At 53.5% G+C, this 20,767-nt stretch overlaps 1 protein-coding gene across 1 annotated transcript in view; it reads left to right on the top strand.

The window, feature by feature from the left end:
• The first annotated feature begins 3,179 nt into the window (after window positions 1-3,179).
• LOC131207119 (protein serrate-like) overlaps window positions 3,180-20,767 on the top strand; it is a 73,628-nt gene continuing 56,040 nt past the window's right edge. The window contains exons 1-3 of the mRNA XM_058199728.1: window positions 3,180-3,239; window positions 6,132-6,249; window positions 6,335-6,588. Of these exons, the coding sequence (XP_058055711.1) occupies window positions 3,180-3,239; window positions 6,132-6,249; window positions 6,335-6,588 (432 nt within the window). The remainder of the gene's footprint in view (window positions 3,240-6,131; window positions 6,250-6,334; window positions 6,589-20,767) is intronic.

Genomic DNA, 20,767 nt, shown 5'->3' with positions numbered 1-20,767 from the left:
TCTCGCCCGCCGTGCGACAGATGACAACATCGTAGCGAGTTAATTAATAATAAATAATTAGTTTATGCTCCGCTTGGTTCGAGTTATTAATGTTGCCACAAATTGATTCGGTCGTGCCGGGCGCGATGGGAATCGGCGGGCCCGCGCGGTTGACCGTGGCTGGTGAACGGTGCCCGAGACGTTCTCGATCACATCGATCCCGGTGCACCTGCGCGCGCCCGCGGTGACCGCAACGGGCGAACGACGGCGAACTCGATACTCTCGATTAGCATACATTTAGCTCGCCGTGTTGACACCGTCCTCGACATGACTGCCTCCCACCGCCGCCGTGCTCGCATTCCATTAGTGGTCGCTCGGTCGCCGGCCTAGGGTCCCGCTGGAGGGCCCGAGCGCCGGTTGGCCGGTTGAAGAATGAAACCCAAACACGTGTTTCGTCACAGGACCCGACCGAGGCTAGGGCAAGTTTCACTTTCGCCGAGCGCGACCTCGCGGGGACCCCGCCAGGATTCGGAGTCGCCCGGGGCATGCGGGTTGTCGTGCCGTTCGGAAACGAAGGTGTAATAATCGCATCGTTAGCGTTCGATAAATATGAAAATTTATTCCACCGCGCGTGCTCCACTCAGCATTCGCAAGTGGCTCGCAGCCTCAGTCCCCGTCCCCGATGGAGGGTGCCACGTTTGGAGGGTGCGTTTCGATTTGACGAAACGAGTTCGTGACCACGGCGCGACTAACGACCGACCGGTGAGTGGGAAAAATGATGCTAAATTTGACATCTCACCGATCCGGGCCAAGTGAAGGACCCCTCGGACCCACACTGGCACGCACCCCTTTCGGGCGACGGCTCGTGAAAGGATCACGCGAAGGAGCGGCCGGCCGGCCGGCTGACCAAGTGCTCGATGTCCAATCAATCAAAATTAACGGATTTCGAGCTTTCCTTTGGGGGGAGGCGATCGAGCCCAGGTCAGCCCACCCGAAAGTCGCGCGAAAACAAACAAATCGTTTCACGCGCGCGGCGCCACCAAAAAGGAACTCGGCGCGCCCTTCAATCGTCGCCGCACACGATCGCCGATCGATTTTCGGAGAGTGGAAAATTGGGATGCCCACCTTTTTTGGGGGGGTTGGTCCTGCGGGTGGTGCACTACTTCTATTGGTTTGTTTGTTTGTTTGCACGTCGCACGGGCTCGGGATGTGTTTACCCTGCACGAGAGGTGCTCACGGGCGCACGCGCATAAGAGGCTGGCGGGTGCGCACGCTCCGCAGCATTAGGTGTGGCCCCTCGCTGAGGAGTGGGGATCGGGAGGGGTTCATCGAAGGTTGAAGATCACTTGACGAGTGATCGCGCACCGCTCGATCCGCGCGATCCGGGAGAAAAGTCGTCGAAAGGAACGAAACGGAGCGAAAAACGTTTGCCATAAATCTTCAATTAGACACAAAGTTCATACCAGTCCAAGCGCGTCTGTATGTGTGCGGCTGGGGCCAACAACACTCGTGGCCGGCTCTGGCAGAGGCGTGGAAACGTTTTGGGCAGACCGAGAGCATCATAACCATTTCACACCACAATAAAGCCAGAACACGAAATTCGATACATTCGAACGGTAACGACGACGGCGACGACGCATTTGTCTGATATGTGTGTGCTCCTCGGTGAGAAACTGGCAGCCCAAAAAAAAAAGCGAAAAAGAGATAGAGAGAGACTCGATGAGCCGCGAGGAGGATCGTTGACCACGGGCTACGCTTAGCGACGCTGAAACCTGATGCACCGCACCGAGAGGTTCTCCATTTATCTTCGTTTTATGACGACAGGACGAAACCGGGGCCAGCGAGCCAGCGGCCCCTTCTGCCAAATCGGAGCCCAACGATCGGGCGGCCCCAACTCTAAAACGGGCGTTACACTTTCTCTCCGCGGTCAGGAATTCCAGCCGACCCCGGGTTGGGCGCATCCTCGGCGTCCAGCGCGTTGATTGCGTCGAACTGCACACACTTTAATCTACATCCCCACATCAGACCACATGAAGGCGAGGCGAACGAGAACGGCGGATAGTAACTTGATCTTCGGCCACGATAAACTGCCAATGAGCGGCGCGATAAGGCGAACGGCCACGGCCGAGAGAGCAAAAAAAAGGGCGAACGAACGACTTGTCTGATTTGCTGCCCGCGTTGACTGTTTTATGATTCGCCAGAGACCGTTCGCCCCAGCGTTAGCTTCCTTCCCAGGAAGATGGCCGACGCCGGGGCGTCCAGAACCGGTGCCGTTCCGTGTCACTCCGGGCATAGATTTGCGCGAGTGGCTGCGGTTGGTAACCGGCGGCGTGCGTTTTATGGCTTCTCACATCGACGGGTTCTGTCTGCGACCCTTGACCCCCTGACACACACGCCGGCTGGGCTGGGCTGGGACTGTTGGCCTGTTCTAGGCCTCCCTTGCTGAGCGCTTCACCCGGCCACTAAGAATCGAGCGTCCGACGGCGGCGTTGATGATAATGATCACAACCTCACCGACACGGCTACCAGCGGGCCATCATCGCTCACGAGAGCTAATGATTCGGTATGCTGCTGTGGCGTATGTTGATTCCCTTTTTCGGAGTCCAACACCGTCCAACTCCACGGAACGCATCGTAAAAAAACGACGCCAGTCCGAAGAAAGAAGCAATTTAACGCTCACTTCGTTTTATGCCATCCGCGTGGTGGCCGCTTGGAAAACCCGGTACTGCTGCCGGCCGGCCAGCCGGTACAACACCGCGGCCCGACCCGACGGAGACATCTTCCTTTTGCGGCAACGGTGGTGTGTAATTGCTGCGCGGTGCGGAGGATGGGAATGGAGCATTGCGCTTCCCAATCGAGAGTCGGTGAGACATTCCACACCCGACATCGAGGAACCCGGACTGCCGAGGACCGCGGAACAACGAGTCCATTTCATACAAATAAAATGCGTAGCAAACGGAACGCCGTGAAGCAGGGAGGGGAAACAGGGAAGTCGGCGTTTCGCGTCACCTTTTCGTGAAATTGCTGTCGGTTCTCGGTCGGCGCTACGGCGGATCCTCAGAGATGACGGACCCCAAAAGAACGCTCGATCCAACGAACAGTGCGAGAAACCGCTCGAAGACCCAAGTGCCGGGCGCGATGATAACTTACCGAAAATGCTTCCCCCAGGGGGGTGCGGGATGCGGGGACATGTGTTGAGCATGGCCGAGCATCCCAACAACAACAGCAACAGCGACAGCAACAAACTGCTAACAATCGCAGTTTGTTCACTGAATTTATTATTGCCGAGCTGCCGAGAGTGTGAGCGTCGCGAGGCTCTTCCGGAGGTCGTTCGCCGGAACCGAAAAGGTTTAGGATTTCCTCCGACGCCGGGGACGGTGGCGCGCGGCTCGGGATGTATCTCCCGGGTATTTAATTTCGTCAATCTTGATAAGTGGCTCTCCCCGGTTACGCTATTACACGAGGCGAGGCGTTTAATTTTGTTTTTTGTTTGCGAGGCTCAAAAAGAATCTTGGACGCGGAAGTTCTTTGGGACGTACTCTTTTGGGGTATTTGTGCGGGTTTGGATCGAATTATGGGCTGTACCGAGCAGTGCGTTGGCCAAGAGGCAGTAAAGCGGTAAAGTTAATGTTCCTTCAGAACATTCCTCAATATGACACATCAACAGGAATTCGTTTTCAACAATCCTTCAAGCTTTATCGTTATCGAGAGTCAGTCTTAGCATCTGCGTTATGCTTATTCTGAAGATTTCAAATTTTTTATTGATTTGTCAATAAAAAAATTGAAATTTAGTAGTAATTTGATCTAAACATTATTTATAAAATGTTTTGACAAGTTCGACAAATCTTTAGCGGAAGACAATAGTTCTATTTTGATTCCCTGATAGTAAATTATTAAGCACAGACGACTTTTACGTCATCGGATCTAGGACTAAAGCTGAACTATTTATGCAAAAACACACTTTTCTTATGAAACATAGCTAGTCTTTTTGAGCTATTTACGGGTTATCGATGCCTTGATCTGCTACTTGCGACGTTTCGGTTTATCACGACCAGACCCGATTTGACTAGCATTTCATCGATTAAAGTACAACATTGCTTAGAAAGAAGGATGTTGAAGGTACTTAACATCCTTGATCGGAATTGCTTCGGTGATAAGCTACAGCTACTGCAGAACTGAATGATCCAACGGTGTCTATCTATGAAATCGGTAGTTCAGTCAACGACCAATGTTCTTTGTCTATTTAAGAAAATTCACAGACAAGAACAATGATATTTTTATTTTTAAAATGGACAGAGTCGTATTAAGCAACAACTTAAAGTTTCGCCCTCAAGTTGATGGTACTTCGAGCGATACTTTAGCGATCGAACTGTTGTTTTTCGCATAAAAATGATGAATCAAAGCATCGCAGACGGATGATCTGCGGGCGAACCATTCATTAGTGTGATTCTTTTTTTCTCTGCTGGTCGGAAGCGATTCCAATTCTCAATCAGGATTCTTGAGAATGTTGCTAGGGGCAAACCGATGGAGATATGAAACCAATATCCGGGAGACATTCAAGTCGTTTTGCTCACTGGCCGGAAGTATCCCAACGCCATACACTACGAAATAACTCACACCTGGAACTTTCCATTTAGCAGAAAAATACATAAAATAACCAAAAGGGCCCATCGGTCACTGATAGCAAAAACCAAAGTGACCCAAAGCAGCGAAACCATTCAATACTTGGCGTTGAGCCTTCCCATCGCTCCGCAGCCGCAATCCGCGCGTATCGCAATACGCAAATTGCTGCACGAATACGATCACGATAGGTTAGAAGCATAACCAAACAAACAAAACACCCGCAAAGCCAAAGCCAAAAAAAAAACCATGCCCAGTTCGTTCATCATCGAAACGTCTATTTTGTTTCCATTCGGCTGAGCAAATAGCATTCTCCTGGGCAAACTCCACAAGCGAAGCGGACAAGAAAAGACAAGAACCTCGCCCAGCCAGCCACGGCACGGCGCGAAACGGGCAACGGGGCGACCCGAAACGCGTCGTTTCCCATCGTTTGAAAGACACACGAGCGGAGCGGAGCATATAAAAACGGCGCAGAAGGCAGTTCGTCCCAAGTTCAGCAATTGTGTTCAGCGCTGGGGTGAGGCTGATGCTGCCACCGCGATGGCCACGAGATGGTTAAAATAAGTGGCTCTGTCATTTCAATCACGGCCGGGCCGGCCCGGACCACGGCAGCACTCGGCCAGCAATTTAGCACCGAAATCATCGCCGACCACGCCGTCAGTCGTAATGAAATGCGCGAAATGTTGGTTGGCCCCGACCGTCCAGTCGGTGCGTGGCGCGCCGCGTCATCCGTCCAAGGTCTGGGAGCCATGCCCGAGAGATTTTATTTGCCGAAATAATGAAGTCATCCCGCGCGAACGGAGAGGTCGCGTCGCCGTGAGAGTCGCCACATAATGTGGCGCTGGCTGGGTAATGGTGACCTGCACGGGGCCCTCTCCGTTGCACTGGGCTTCACCTTGGCAGTATCGGCACCCGCTCGTCAGCTCATGAGCGCATAAATTACCCCACAAAACGATCGATCATCATGCGCGGGAGATCACCCCCAAAACAGGGGGTTTCGCTCGTAAAGCTGATTAGCCCTAATGTTGGTAATTAATTCGCTAATTAATTGTGGTACAATAAACCTGAGATCGCCCCGTTGTGCCACTTTCGGCACCGGACCGAGTGTTCGGTTTTCGGTGCCGAAAATTGGCCGTATTTATCGAACCGAACGTGATCCGCGCCACCGGGTCCAGGCCATCCTGCCAACACCGGCCCGGAAGATACGGATCATTACGATCGCTCATTAATAATCCCCGATCTCGGGAGGCCAACAAAACTGGGGAGAAAATAATGTTAATGTCACTTTTGGGGGGGAGCCCAAAGTCCCGGTTCGAGGTCCAACTTCCACACCCCCTACATAACACGCATCATCCGAGGGCGTCACTATCAGCTCGAGCGTCAGCTCGTGGTCGGCCGTGCGAAACCGACCGAGAGCGCCCGGCTGGCCCCACTAATAGTGGGTAATGATGTTTTGATTGTCCACCTTCACTAATTTGTCGATCCGATCCGTTAACGTTGCTCTCCCTCTCTCTGTCTCGCTCCCGTTACAGGTTTCTTCGTCCGGCTTCTTCGAGCTGCAGATACTGGAGATTTCAAACACCAACAGCCACCTACTGTCAGGATACTGCTGCGGTCTGCCACCGGAGAAGCGGCAAAGCGAAACGACAGGTAGGTAACCGGATCGACCGACCGTCGGTTTGCGGTTTGTCGGGATGGCGACTCTCATAATTCGGATTTTCGCTCTACTTGTCAGGATGTCCGGCATGTGCGACGGCGTTCAGTCTGTGCCTGAAGGAGTACCAGGGGGCGACGTCGGGCGGCCAGTCGCCGCAGCAGCAGCAGCAGCAGCAGCAGGAACAGAAGCAGCCTGCCGTGGAACCGCAACCGTCGGGCCTGTACGGCTGTGCGTTCGGTAACGCCAGCACACCGGTCCTCGGTGGCTCCAGCTTCGTCCTGACCGATCCGGAAGTCGGTGGCATCACGTTACCCTTCACCTTTCGCTGGACGGTGAGTCACTCTACGCAATATCTCATCACTCACTCTGTGAGCCACCTGTGAGCGGGTTCGTCGCCTGCTCAGACGTACTGCGTGCGTTGATGTCATTTGTTTGCGAAGCGGCGAAAGCCGTTCCGTTTCCAGGGAAACGAATCTTTTCAGCCAAAGTCGATGTTTGCTGATTGTTTTCGACCCGATTCGCGATCCCAATTCTCGCATGTTGTCCGCTTGTAAATCACCCCTCCCCGGGGTGGACCACGTTTTAACGGCCATCGAACACAGCGCTAATGAAAGTATGCGTGTGTGCCCAAGAGCCCCCAAGGGCCACGAGGTGAAAATTGACAGTATCAGAACGCTGTGTAACGCGAGAGAGACCAGGCGAGAGTGCAGCAAAGTACTCGGAGTCGATTAAACGCCAACACGCGCGGATAAGACGAAGGTATTAAGTATCTCTGACACATCGTCCGTGTAAATGCACACCTCCCACCCGGCACCACCCGAAGGTTCGGGACCGACTCGGGGAGATACACGCAGATCGATACTTAACCCTCATCGTGCCCGGAAAAGGGGCCATGCCCTGCGTGCACGGCACGATTGCGCCCGGCTGGCCATTCTGGTGGCTCGAGGACTCGTGCGAACGACAGCGATTCTAGTCGCGTCTCCGATCTCACGCTCTCTCTCTCTCGCCTCCTTCACCACAGACCACCCATGCGCTGATGTGGGGGTCCCCGTTTCGCACCACTTTACCCCGTTTTGCATCTGCATTTCGCGCACGAACCCTTTTTGCCAACCGCACAGCGCACGATAATGAAAATATCTTGCATACTTTGTCAGCATTAATCATAATCGGCCGGTCGGCCATTGCAGTGCTCGCGGGGGCTCGCGTCTAGCTTCAGCGCAACAAACCGCGTGTCTGTCGTCATCATTATCTCCCGGGGGTGTCAGACGGGTCGGTCCACCGGTTGCCCGTTTTAGATCGGCTTCGATCGCGCCGGACGGAGCGCTACTTTCGAGTTGCATTAAAATTGACTCGTTTCACGTTGAGCGCGTCGCGCACAGTCGTCAGCCGTCCGACGTCGACGGCCAGCCTGTGCAACGGTTTCGATCCCGTTCGCCGGTCGAATCCTGGCGTCGGGGTCGCATCAACGCACCGCAGCCGGCAGCTCACCGGCAGCTGTCTATTCGCCATCTCAATCCCCGGTCCCGGGGCCGGGGCTTGACCGTCGTCGTGCCATAAATTCCGCACTATATCAGGGCCGGCCCGGTGCCCGCGCACCGTTTTGCAAGTTAATCAGCATACTTCAGGCCGTCTGACTGTGGGGCTCGGAATTCAATTCAAATTTTTCATTTTCCCTTTTTTGGCAACGAGCGTCCATCGCTCTAGGGCCTATTGCTTGATTTTGGATTGGAATCCGATTGAATTCAAATTAGATGTCCGTACTTACGACACGTTAGCACACACGGGCTGGCTGTGGCATCGCGACATTGGCCCAACATCCTGTGATTGATGCTGACGTGCTCTCGCGGATGGATACCGTGACGTGGCCGCATTGACACCCCGTCCGAAAGCGGGCCAATTTCCGGGCCCAGGACCTTTTTAGGGACCTAAGCTATGCTGCTCTACTTAGCGCCTAAAAAAGCAATGCTCGACTTGCCCGGTTGATGGAATCGGATTGATGGCACAGCTGGGTCAACAAAACGTCGTCTTCCGACTTAATGGCTGTTTTGTTGGCCTACCCGTAGCGTCCCGCGCCGCGTGTTGATGAATAATTTGTAGCACCGTACAACACAAAACACGGGCCCTTCACACCGTGCCCCTCTCCGGGGGTTGCGCAAAACGAAGCGCCCTGGCAACATTTGATGCATCATCACGACGAAACCTCTGTAATCAGAGTTACTCCATCGGCGCAGGCCCCGTGGAGCTCCATCGTGCGCTCATTATCATCATCACCGTCATCATCATCGTCGTCGTCGTCGTTCTTGGGTTCTTTCTGCGATGCTCCCGCCGTCGGTGCATCCACCTGAGTGAGGGGTGTGCCGTTCCGAGGGCGGCGGGCAGCGGACCGGTAATCGCCATTTCGCGATCGCTCTTATTAATTTCTCAAGACACTCCTCGGACGATTGACTGACCGGACTGGGGGATGCGGTTCCGTGGGCCGTAAAATTAAAACGAAACAGACCACGGCGAACGTAATCGACAGGCGGAGCCCGGCGGCGAGGAGGGATGACTAATTTACCGATGGTTCCTTGTGGCCCGCCCGAGCCCAACACGGCACGGCACGAACGGGGCAGACAACAACAGAAGCATAATCCTGGAGGCGAAGTTCGTGCCTTCGGTGCCCGCCGGCGACCCACCCGATGCGCGATCCTCCCCCACACCGCGCAGCAGTCCTCGAGAGGGAAGTCCGAGGCCGAGAAAAAACAAAAGACTTCAACGCCACGCTGCGGCCACAGCGCGATTGGCAGCGCGGATTTTATGCAACCATATTTTATGCTTCATTTTCCGCGCTCCGGCTACGCGGAAGGTGCCCGTTTGTTTGATGTCCACGCCCGGCCCTCTCGGCCGCGGGCGCTCGCGGTTGGCAGCACAAAGGGACCCCAAAAGCTAGGGCAAAAAATGATTGCATGATTTATGCGCGAGCAAGATTGGCATCGCCTAAGGAGGGCCCGCCATTCGCCGGAACAATCAGCTGTGCTGTGCCGTCTCTAGCTGTTTGTAATTAGTACCTTAACGATATAGATAGAGAAAACGGGGGTCCCTTTGGTGGCTCGATTGCAACACGGAGCTCGTCGCCCACCATTTTGGGGGGCCGCTACACTTTTTTCCCCCCCGGACACGCTATCTGCGCGGGCCCATCACTAGGTCAGCGGGGTTGAATGGCGCAAAAAACGGCGCTTTTCCCGCGATGCACATGCAGCGCCTCTCGGAACGGGCGTTTAGCGACTCTTAGCAAGAGAATAGGGCCCCCGGCGAGGCCGTTGCCGCGATGCGATCGGTATCAGCAGCCCGCCAAGCGGCGGCCCCACGAATCTAGATCGATGATTGTGTGAGTAGCGGTTTTTGTTTGGATTTTGAGTGGCTAAACGATCGGCCCCCTCACCGGTTGACATCTCAATTTCACTGCGGTGGGGCCCGGCCATTACAATCACTACAACCGCCACCGCCATATTGCAAGTTAATTAAATGCCATTACGGACGACAACGACGGCGACGGCGATGTCTAAAAACGGGAGCCTATTTCCTTATCCCCTGGACGGGGGGGGGGCTGATGGGCCCGGCGATCGGCGATCGTGGCGATATGCAACCCGCGCGAAGCTGTACCGTTACACGCGGACCGCGGGCTCCTCGTATTTAAACGAGATATTTCTATTAGGACCCTTATCCGAGGGCCCGATCGGACGCGCGCTTTGCAATAATGAGATGAGCAGCGTGGAGCAATTTATCGGCAACGAAACCGAACGAACGATCGGCTGTTTGGCGCACGTAACACGGCAGAGTGTTTTACCATTGTAAGCTACCAAACGCTGCCGTTGCAACATTTTAAGTGGCACTAATCCGTTACACCATACGGAAGGAACGGTGTGTTAAGGACAAAGCGATGGCGATGTCAAAATGAGGTGATGCTCCGACTGAAAGAGGTGTTGGCACCAACATTTATTCAGATTTTCCTTTATTATTTGATCCTCTGGTTAAATATTTTATGTTTTGCTTATCACAAAATTGAAGAAAATTCGTACAAACAATAAAATACAAAATTACAACAACTTAGGTAAGAGGCTACAACAATTGGTGACGAGGCCACACATATTTTGACAATCTTCTCGCAACCGAAAAGGATCAAACTCTTAGCAGCTGAATCCAACAATGTGGCCTAATGTGTTGTTTATAAGGCCGATTTGATTTCCACAACGTACATTCAGTCAAAATATTAAAACTCAGCGATTGCCGAGGAAGAAGAACCCCAAAAGCATCCCGCTGTTGAGATGTACGGACGCCCTGATGTATGCGGGATTTTTGGCGTCATCAGTCCGATAATGACCCCATGCCTCGGTGATGGATCGACAATCGATCAATTCGATGCCGTGCGATCCCACCCGAACGGCGATGGTCGACAACAATTCAATTCGGACCACCCCTAATTTGGCCTTTATTCCGTGTAGCCGCCGTTGTCCGCTTCACACCCGGCCGGCGGTCACTTCAGAAGGGCCGGCGAAACAATAACGCGCGACGACGCGAATTGCGAATTGATTTTAATAAGAGTTTTATTCGAGCCCCGCGAGGGTCGTCCGCGTTTCGGGTGAAGTTAACGAACCGAACCCCGGTTCGAGGTGCGAACATGCTGGCCAGGGGTTTGTTGTTTCGGGGAGGCGAAACTCATCCCGAGCCTCGGTTCCCATATTTAAGCGATCGCATTACCATATAATGGTGGCAAAGTGGCCATCGATGTGGGCTGGCTGGAGAACTGGAGCTGAATAAATATTTATGTACTCCGCTTGCATTACTCTCGCTGCTACACGCCACGGGGCCGAGCGGGTCGCCGGGCCCCAACGCGAAGGTCGCCGGATCAGTTGATCCTTTCCCGGTGCCCCGGACGAGGCGGGGCAGACGGAAAAGAATCTTATCGGTGCGATGTGCGGAGCGCAAACCGTTCCGTTCGAAGGTGTTTGCGCCCGTTGTCCGGTGACTAACGCGAAAGAGGGTGAAAAATAAATCGACAAAAACCCAAAAATTCTCATGCAGATACGAACGAAGAGAACGAAGGGAGAGAGAGAGAGAGAGAGAGAGAGAGAGAGAGAGAGAGGGAGGAAGAAGTGATCCCAAATGGGGGCCCCCGAAAAGTGCAGAAGCGGAAACCACGACGATCACCGAAACAGAAAGAGCTACAGAATATGTGCATACCTTACGCCCCGCGCTCTCTGGAGGGTGATGATACCGAAGGAAAAGAAAGAAACGCGCGCACACACAGGCACACATACACGCGCACGAGGGAAAAAAGGAAAAACATTTCGTCTCATTAAAATTCCTCACAACCGAAATATATCTCCGTGGCCGTTGCCGCCGCCGACGACGACGACGATCGGAGGCTTCTGGCGGTTCTGGCCTGACGCGCTGACGAGGCTCCGATGGCTCACGATACCCGCCTCCGCCACCACCACCACCGCCAGCAGCTAGGTCCTGGGGCTGGTGTTTTCTTTTAATTTAATATTTATTTCTCCGCCAGATTCCCCGGACGATTTTGCCCTCCACGAATCGGTGGTTTTTGGGAAGTTTTTCAAAGTGATCTAATTTGATCTTTTAAAAAAAACGCGTGGTTCGGGCTGCGGCTAATTGGGAAGGACGCATTAATTTGCACGACCAATGTTCGAAGCCGAGTTTGACGGATCCACTACGGCTGGTAGTAGTAGTAGTACTGCTCCAGGTGAGGCCTCCAAGCGTTAACAGTACGCCCTCGGTGGCTATTAAATAAACGATCAATCGGTCAGAATCCCGGTTAACCACCCGGCAACCTATCCGGCATCTCTCGCCCTCCCTCTCGCTCTCGCTCTTTCCCAAGATAAACGGTCCCAGGGGGGTGGCTAGGGGCTAGGGACATAATTTAGCGTCCATTTAATGTTGCTTAAAGAGGGAGCAGATACTGGCGACGGGCGCTCATCGGTTCACTGGCGCTGGCCATCGGCCTCGCCAGCCGCGCGCACGAGTGGCACGAAAAAATAGTAAAAAACGAAGTAACGGCCGTTCGAAACTGTCGTCGTGCCGTGGTCACCCGGGACCTGGTCACTGGACCCACGGATCCGCTCCGTGAGTTCTGGAAGCAATACCAGAAACAGATTATTAGATCTATCAATGTTATTATCCAATATCTTGCGCTCGTTTGGCATCGGCGATCGCGTGATGGCTCCACCACGCGCGCTCGCGCTCCGCGGATAATCCCCGGCCCTGGCAATCGAGGACAGAGAGAGAGAGAGAGAGCCAGCCGGCGATCATAAAGAGAGATGGAGCATAAACGTTATTACCATTTCATTGTATCGTCCATTATTTATGATTTTATAAATGGAACAGAATGCAATTGAAACTGGCAGACGGTAGTGTGTGCGGCACGCCCGTATGTGTGCCGTCCGTGGGGGACCGAAGGGCCGGATGATCCGGTGGGGTGGTGGTGCACCGGAATGTACCACGGCTGCGGGATAAATCATCCCGGGCCGCGGCAACAGAAATCGATATTTTATAAATGTACGAAATAACCTCTCTCCGCGTCTGTGGGGACCATCGTGGGGACAGGAAATGGCCACCAACCATGGGGTGCGATGGGGGGGGACTTTGATTTGCGATCCTCGTGCCTCCGACCGTGCGGTTCGTTAGGGTCGCGGAGCTTAGTGGGGTGCATCGAAGCGATTTACGGCACAATCACGCGGCGCGCATCTCGCAGTGCCGCATGGAGCCGCGTGGTGCATTTGCGCGACCCACCCTATACCCCAGCCCGGAGGGGGAGAGAGAGAAGGGAGGAGTGTTAAGAAATAAAATGGAGTAATGTAACCGTGGGGGTGAAGAAGCAAAGCAAAGCGCAAACTACGAAATACACCTCGAAAACGAAGGTTATCAGATTGCTTACGTTATCGATTACACCGTCGCCGGTCGTCGTCGGTCGTCGTCGGATTCGCGTGTTAATGTGAGGCGAAAAAACACGTGAAAGGACAGCACTCCCGTGTGGTTGTGTGCCGCTCGGGTCCGAGAAGAAGACCGGACCGGAGAAGAAATCGCGCACGATACGAACAAATATGTGTAACGCTCGTCCGGCTCGTCGCCGACTGCCGACAGTCGGCGGAGTCCGTGGCGTTATCGGAGCTCCCGGGACGTGATCGATCGGCCCCACAACATAATTGCAATCGGCCCCGCACCGTGGGTTAGAAAACGCGCCACTCGCGCAGGGCAGGTGCACGCTCTGCGCCGCGCATAGCGCCGCGTCTGCGCGACGCCAGGTGATGCCAGGGGGCGGCGCCGGGCAGCATAATTTTATCACATCGGCCGCCAATGTTTAATTGCATTTTCTTGCAATTCGCCGAACGGCCGACCGGTAGTGGCGTGGAATGTAAACCGTACGCCGCCGCCGCCGAGGGGATATAAATTAAAGATGAATCTGGACGGGACGCCGCTTATCATGGCGGGCTGACATGCCAGCACACTCTCCCCGTGTCGGGTTTGTTTTGTTTTTTTGTGTTTTGCTTTCGCTCCGCTATATCACATTTCACCACGGGCCGCCTGTCTGGCCGCCTGTTACCGAATCGGCGACTCCGGTTCGCGACCGAAGCAGACGTTGGTAGCGCCGAGAAGTGCACCTTCAAAAGCGCATCAAACTCTCGTCCAACAAAGCCAAGTCACACGGGCCAGAGGGCCGTTTTGATAGCGAAAATTTCACTTCCGATCGGAGTCCGGCGACGGCATGGTGAGCTGATCGGCAGCGAGCCAAACGTACCACGTTGGTCAATAAGTGGTAAAGCTAATTTTTGCAAGGATCACTTATAATTAGTTTTCTTATGTTTAATATTTTACTTTTTCAATCATCCAAAAATATGCGATTCCTAATATTCAGACCAACATTACATGGTACAGAGCTCGTTAAGAAGTGGAACCTTTCACCAAGCCTCGAAGATGCTCGAATTAGAGTCTGAATTTATTATCTATCTTTAAAGAACAACACGCCCAATGCCAATAGAAAAAGACTAATTTCGATAACAAACTGGTTTCATTTTTTAGTTTTCGGATCGACGTACGAGTTAAAAATGTGTTGCGTTTCACGTCGTTGTTGTTGCCACAAACATGATTTAATAATCAGAAGAAAAAAACGAATTTCAGAGACCAATTAAATTGTTTCGTGTAAGAAAGGAGTAATTAAAAGAGAGTTTTGTCCAAACCTTAGCACCACCGCTTATTGGCCACCGTAATACGGCGTGCCGCAACAGCTTGCCGATCGCTTCACTCGCTCGCTGGCAGTTCGCTTTAATTGGGAGTTTTGACGGTTATGATTAAGTTAGCGATTGTTCGCGAGTGACAGCTGTCAGTCGGCGCTGGCCTAAATTGGTCGTCCGGCGGTTGCGTTGTAGTCAGTCGGCCAAAACCATCGATCGAGGATCGACCGACCGTTGCGCGAGGCGTCGGTGGGCGTTGCGATAGCGTTTAAACGGAGAAAGAAGCCGCCAGAAGCCACCGGCTGAGGTCCACTGTGAGCAATTATAGGGTTTTCAAAATCAATATCTCACACGTCAATCACGATCCTTGTGAGAATGGGGGCCCTTGTTGTGAGAAATCCTGCGCCGGAGCGACTTCAATGCCCGTTCGGCAAATGTTCAACATGCCTCTCTCTCTCTCTCGCCGCTCTCGCATCTGCTGTGTGGTTCCGTGGGTCCGTGTCCGGGTTGCAGTGATTTTTATCAACCCGCCCCAGGTGCCCCCCGGCGGTCGGTGGTACATTCAAATGTTCGCCAACCGTTCGTGGCCACCGTGGCCATGTTGGTTGGCTGGGGTTTTAATTAAAAAGAAAACACACAACATTCCGCACAAGCACAGCCGATGGGGCCGTGTTGGTGTGCGCGGCCCGAAGTGGCCCCCTGAAGACTGGGCCCGCCAACACAATGGGCTTTCGATTGGTTCTGTCTGATTTGTAGTCGTTTGCGCGTTTGCGTGTTCCATATTGATTCACAGTTCAAACCGTCCCGACCGACAGCCCAATAGGGGTGCAGGGTGGGGTGACCAGCGCGGGTAGGTCCTCTCGGAGGAGGGAGAGGACGTTTCATCGTCGGATTCATTGAAGACAAACGACTACCGACGACGACGACATCGGCCTGATTGACTGACATGCGAACGGGATTTTTCGTAACGCTCGCTTCTGAGCGGAGGGGGCATGTTTGGGAGCCCGCGTCTGGTCCCGCCATGATCTGCACAAATCATCGAACAAGCGCTGAAGGTGCACCGAAGAAAATTGGAAGCCCACAAAACGAGAGAACCCCCCAAAGACACTTGCTGCAGCCCCGTACCGCGAGTGTGAGAAAGTCCTGCCGGAGCAAAACAGAATAATGTTGGTGTGCCTGTGTGGATGCACATTCAAACCATTCTCTCCCCAGGCCAGCTAGTGCCCGGCCGGCAGTGTCACCCTGTCCCGTGGCCCAAAACAGCCCAAATCTTGCCCGGCAGCTCCCGAATTCCCGGCTCCGGGAGTTTGAATGCTCCCTCGGACGAAGCCCGGAGCCGAATAAATTAACTCGATTCACTTAATTGGCTTCAATTTAATGCTTTTAAAGCCCACGGACCACGGACCGCGACGTGAGAGTGGTCTTTGCCAGCCCAACCAATACTAATCAATTTGAAGTTATTTCGTCATCATGTCCCGAGAATCCTTTTACAAGGCGCGCGCGCGCGCGACCTGCGCTCGGCTGCGCGACGGCTTTACTGCTGAGTCAGCCCCAACCACACACATACGCACACACGCCTGAGGGTGGATTCCGAAATCGAACATCACTTTTTCATCGAGCATCGCTTTTGGTTGTTGTTTGTTGGGGGAAGGGGACCGTTTGAAGGCGGATAAAAGACTTCTCTTCGTTCGTTCTCTCGATCGACGCGGGTACCACGTATTTCGGAAGCTTCTACTTCGGTCGAACAGAGAGCACTCGGTCCTGCCGTGTCCTCCGTGGTTGATAACTATTTTAATTATCTTTTTCCCACCTTTACGCCGTACGTTCCTTTAATGAGCGCGGCGCTGCGCTGGTGTCAACGTGCACTTGCGCACGTGTGTGCGTGCGTGTTGTAAGCGAAATTCCAATCCACTTTTCGATCGCTTTTCGGAAATGCATCCAAAGGTTGAAGCTCTTGCAATTTTAAGGAAAAGATGGAGGGCGTCGAAAGGAAATGGAAATGAGAGTCGGTTGTTGGCTTGGTTGAGGGTTTTCAACGCCAAAAGATTAGATTTACCGAATTTGATGTGTTTCGAATTGATTTGAATTATATTTTAAAATTCAAGCATCAAGGACCTTAAGGTACACCTTTCCAATTAATTTTCCAGCATTTGAGAGCTAATGTAATCCTCCATTTGAACCTGTTTGGTCGTAGAAGCTATCGTTTCAACCACCGTTTAGTGTGCAGTGGTTAGATCCACATCTTTAATCCTTGAAATTAAGTATTCACCAAACGTTTCAAGTATGCTTTACTAAATTCGCTGTGGTCATATTCTGCATGCGGAAAAAGTCAGTCAGATAGCCGATCGTCATTCGTAATTCGTTAGATCTCCCCTTAATAATCGTAAATAGATAGACACTAAAAAGAAAGTTTGGGGCTTCTCAAGACTAGGACGTGGTGTGTTCAAAAAGTTCTTACAATTTTAATATTTGAGCGGGCTACGTATTCTCGTTTTTGGTGATAAATTCGGTCATTTTGAGCGATCAGTCAATGTTTGACAGCTTCTTTGTTTGGACGTGTTTTGGCTCATCGTCGATTTTTGCCTGCTCCATAAAATGAATGGCAAAGAATCTGTATGAAATTTTATGTGAAAAACAAAATCAAGAGCGCGCACGCATTCCAAATGTTGAGTTTAGCTTATGGTGAAGCTATTTCGGTCCAAAGCAGCGTTTATCGGTGATTCAAAATGTTTTCAGAGGGCCGAGAAGATGTAAATGACGAAGATCCAAGTTTGGTCGAATGTTAAGCTGTTGCATACAGTCTTCTTCGATTGCAGGCTCGTGGTCCATCATAAGTTCTTGCCAAAGGATAGAACGCTCAACGAGAAATATTACCTGCAAGTTATACGGATTTTGCCCGAAACAATCCGCCACAAACGCCCGGATTTGTGTGAAGACTCGCAATTGTCACCCAAAATTTGTTGTCACTAAATTTTGACAATTTTCCAACGAAAATTGTCATCCGCTTTAGAATCAGGCAAACAGCCAAAAGGTTCCTGAGTAAAAATTCAATTATGTTTTTTGATAAGGCTGAACCTGGTTATAAAGACGAAAACATGCCCACATTTAAGGCAAACTACTTTCCACTGTCACTACTTATTGACACCTAATCGACCCAAGTACCAAAAGGCTTCCTCAAGACGAAGATCACTCGCCACAGCAAGCTCGCTTGGCGGCCTCATAAAACTGCCGCAACAGATCGTACTTTCGTGAAGCAATCATCGACCAGAAAGACGACCATTTTATGAGTTCAACAACTGCCGCAACAAAATCGCCAACTATCAATCGCCAGTCGCTCGGCCGCCCCCCCATAAATCACCCGCACAATTGTGGGTCAGCTTGGACGTAAGGGCGGGTGGGGACACGACTTTGGGGCGACCCCGAGGGGGGTGGGGTGGCCCCCCAAAAACCAGATAAACCCCGGGCCGGGCATGAAGATGTTACAGAAATATGAACTCCCGCTGCAAAAATGTAATAAAAAGGAAACCGAAACCCGAGCCCCGGCCGCCCGGCAACCCCCCCGGTAACTGATGGCACGCTCTGGCCCCGGGGGGGGAGGGAAGGCCCTCGGTAGGGAAGCAACCGTCTGACCGTGTTATTATATTTTATGGCATGTTTCGGTTGCTCGGTCGGGGTTTTCGGGTGGTGGCTTTGTTTTGTGTCTGTTGTTTTTCTGTCTTCTTCCCGTTTGGTGGCTTCTTTTGTTTGTCTCGTCCTGTTTGGGGCGGTTTTGTTGCCGTTTTGTTTTTGCACTCAACCCCCTCGCCTCAACCCCACCTGTGGGTACACATGCACTTCTGTGTTTTCCCGTTTGCTGTTACATTCAATTGTCTTTCGATCGGGCTCCCGGCCATTCCCCGGGGCGGAGGCTTCAGGGGACTTCCCGGGATTCGAGATCGTTCTCGGTTTTGCCACGGTTCTGGGGGCTGTGTAGTACTACAAATGCCAGTTCTTTTGTGGCGCACCGCCACTGACGGCAGAACGCCGCTCGTGAGGCCACAACGACCGCCGCCTTTTGCAGTGCAGCATCGACGAGCCGAACGAACGGGTGGAAAGTTACAGTTAAATACGATTAAGAGAAATTTATTTTCCCATCATACACACCGCCGGCCGCAAGGATCGCCGGGGAAAGAACGTTGGCCGGCAGCGGGGGGGCCGGGTTGGAAAATGATGAAAGGATAGGGCAGTGCATAGATTGCTGCCATAAAGAATAGCGCGCCGGTGTGTGCAGCCGCGTTGTGCATTACAACACCATTGTTTCGGTGCCGGGCCCGAGAGGAGAGCCCGGTGAAGTTCTGGTCTTTGCGCCGACATGGCCGACATCAAAGGTGATCACTACCGGGTTGCGCGGGCGACGACAGTTCCGTGGATCCGTGGGTCGTGAGGTGGCAGTAATGCCGTGTGGCGGCAGAAGCTTGCCCTAGCCGCACACACACTCACACACAGACACACCACACGGCGAGGTGGCGACGCGAGGGCGAAGGATCACGAAGAACACGTCCTCCCGACGTGGGCTACCTTTGAACCCGCCTCTTCGGCGGTTCCGTGACGTTCGCCGCCGCCGCCGTTTGGAATGCGCGCCCCGGTCCGGTCCTAGCGCAAGTGTTTTGTCCGCCCCTTGCGCCCCGGAAGACCCGTCCCCCCCCCCCCCTCCGGAAGCCCATCCCGGCCGGAGACGACGACAGATCGTGCATATTCATGAGCCTCCCTAGCACCACCCGGAGGTGTTTAGAAGTAGCGCCGTTGATGCCCGCGCGAACGGATTTGCATGACGGGCGGAGGGGTGGTGAGGGTTGGGGGCCTTCCCCACTCCGACAGTCCTGTCAGGAGCGGCCGACTGACGACCGGCTGCAGGTTGGCTTCACTAGCGCAAACGGTTCCCTTAAAAGGGACTCCAAACCCGGCGAATCCGTTACTTCTGGACGAGACCCTTTTTGGGGGGTGGGGGAGAGGGGGTGCGCACTGCGTCATCTGCTGCCAGGATTCCGCAGTGGTCCTAATGGGCGCGATCGCCACCAGTCTGCCAAATTCACGGCCACGTCCACTGGCAACTTGCTGAAATCAGAAATCTTCACCGCCCGCGAGGGGAAGGCCGTGGGTTCCAGGAGCCGCCCCGACCCACGACGGCAGACGGTGGCCAATTATTCTCTTCCGTCCGTCTGTCCATCCGATCCGGTGCGGGGCCCAGGCCCAGCAACGCAATTCTCACGATCCGGTAAGGATCATTAAGTATTCATGATATCCGCGCACTGCGCAGAGGCGCAAAGGATGCGCACATCTCGGTCTCTGGATCTCCACACGGTTTGACCTACCCCCGGTGGCAGCAGCACCAGGAGCTCCAGGAGCGGCACGCCATCAAGTGTCTGTGGGTTTGCATCAAACGCATGCTGCAATTTGCAGCTCGAACAGGTTTCGGTGCTGTCGCTCCGTCTGTCTCCTCTTTCTGCGCGTGTTCGAACTTTGGCGATCTTCAAGACAGGGCCGGGCCCGGAGCCGGAAGTCTCCTCCACCTGAGCCCCTGGAGCTGGAGCACGCACGCGGTCCAATCGTCGCTACTTTTTGCCATGCGTACGCGATCCGGTCGGTGTCACGAGTCAGCCGCTGCTTCGGCTTCGTCCGCCGAGAACCTCACTCGAGCGGGATGATCTCCGAGATCGATCGACCGTGCGGTGGCGTGCTATTAAGTTTCTGTAATTAATATGTACCGGATCACCGGCGGCGTGCGGTGCTGCCGGGGCCGCCGCGTCACTCATCATCTGGAGTATTCCTGCCTTCTGGATACGAAACGCTGCCAGCTCGCGGAACAGAGCTTTTCTCAGCTCATTACACCCGACACCGGTCAAACGGGCCCCGGCCGGGCCCGATGATATACCGACCGGGGACATGCAAGCCCACTCCGGTTGGTCCGGAGTGGGTTCTCCATACGGCACGGCCAGCGTGGTGCAGATGAAATTCTGCAGCACTCCCGTCGCGGTCGTTACCTGCACAATGGCACATGGCGTCCTTTCGCGAAGGAGCCCCAGCCGGTCAACCGGGGTATTCAGATGTCGTTCTTTGTCCGGGGCGAAAGTCGTGAAGCGCTTGTAATTGCACGGTAAATACTGTTAATTTTGCGCCAAATACAACCGAAGCGCTGCTGGATGCTGCTACACGTTGACCTCCGTCTCACGACCGGGACATCGGATCTAGCCCGGCCGGGGGAACCAATCATTTTTCAAATAACCACTCCACCGGGCGCTGCGGACAT

The sequence above is a fragment of the Anopheles bellator genome, chromosome 2, assembly GCF_943735745.2.
Source record: "Anopheles bellator chromosome 2, idAnoBellAS_SP24_06.2, whole genome shotgun sequence".
Taxonomy (NCBI): Eukaryota; Metazoa; Arthropoda; class Insecta; order Diptera; family Culicidae; genus Anopheles; species Anopheles bellator.
This window is presented reverse-complemented; position numbering and strand designations above follow the sequence as displayed.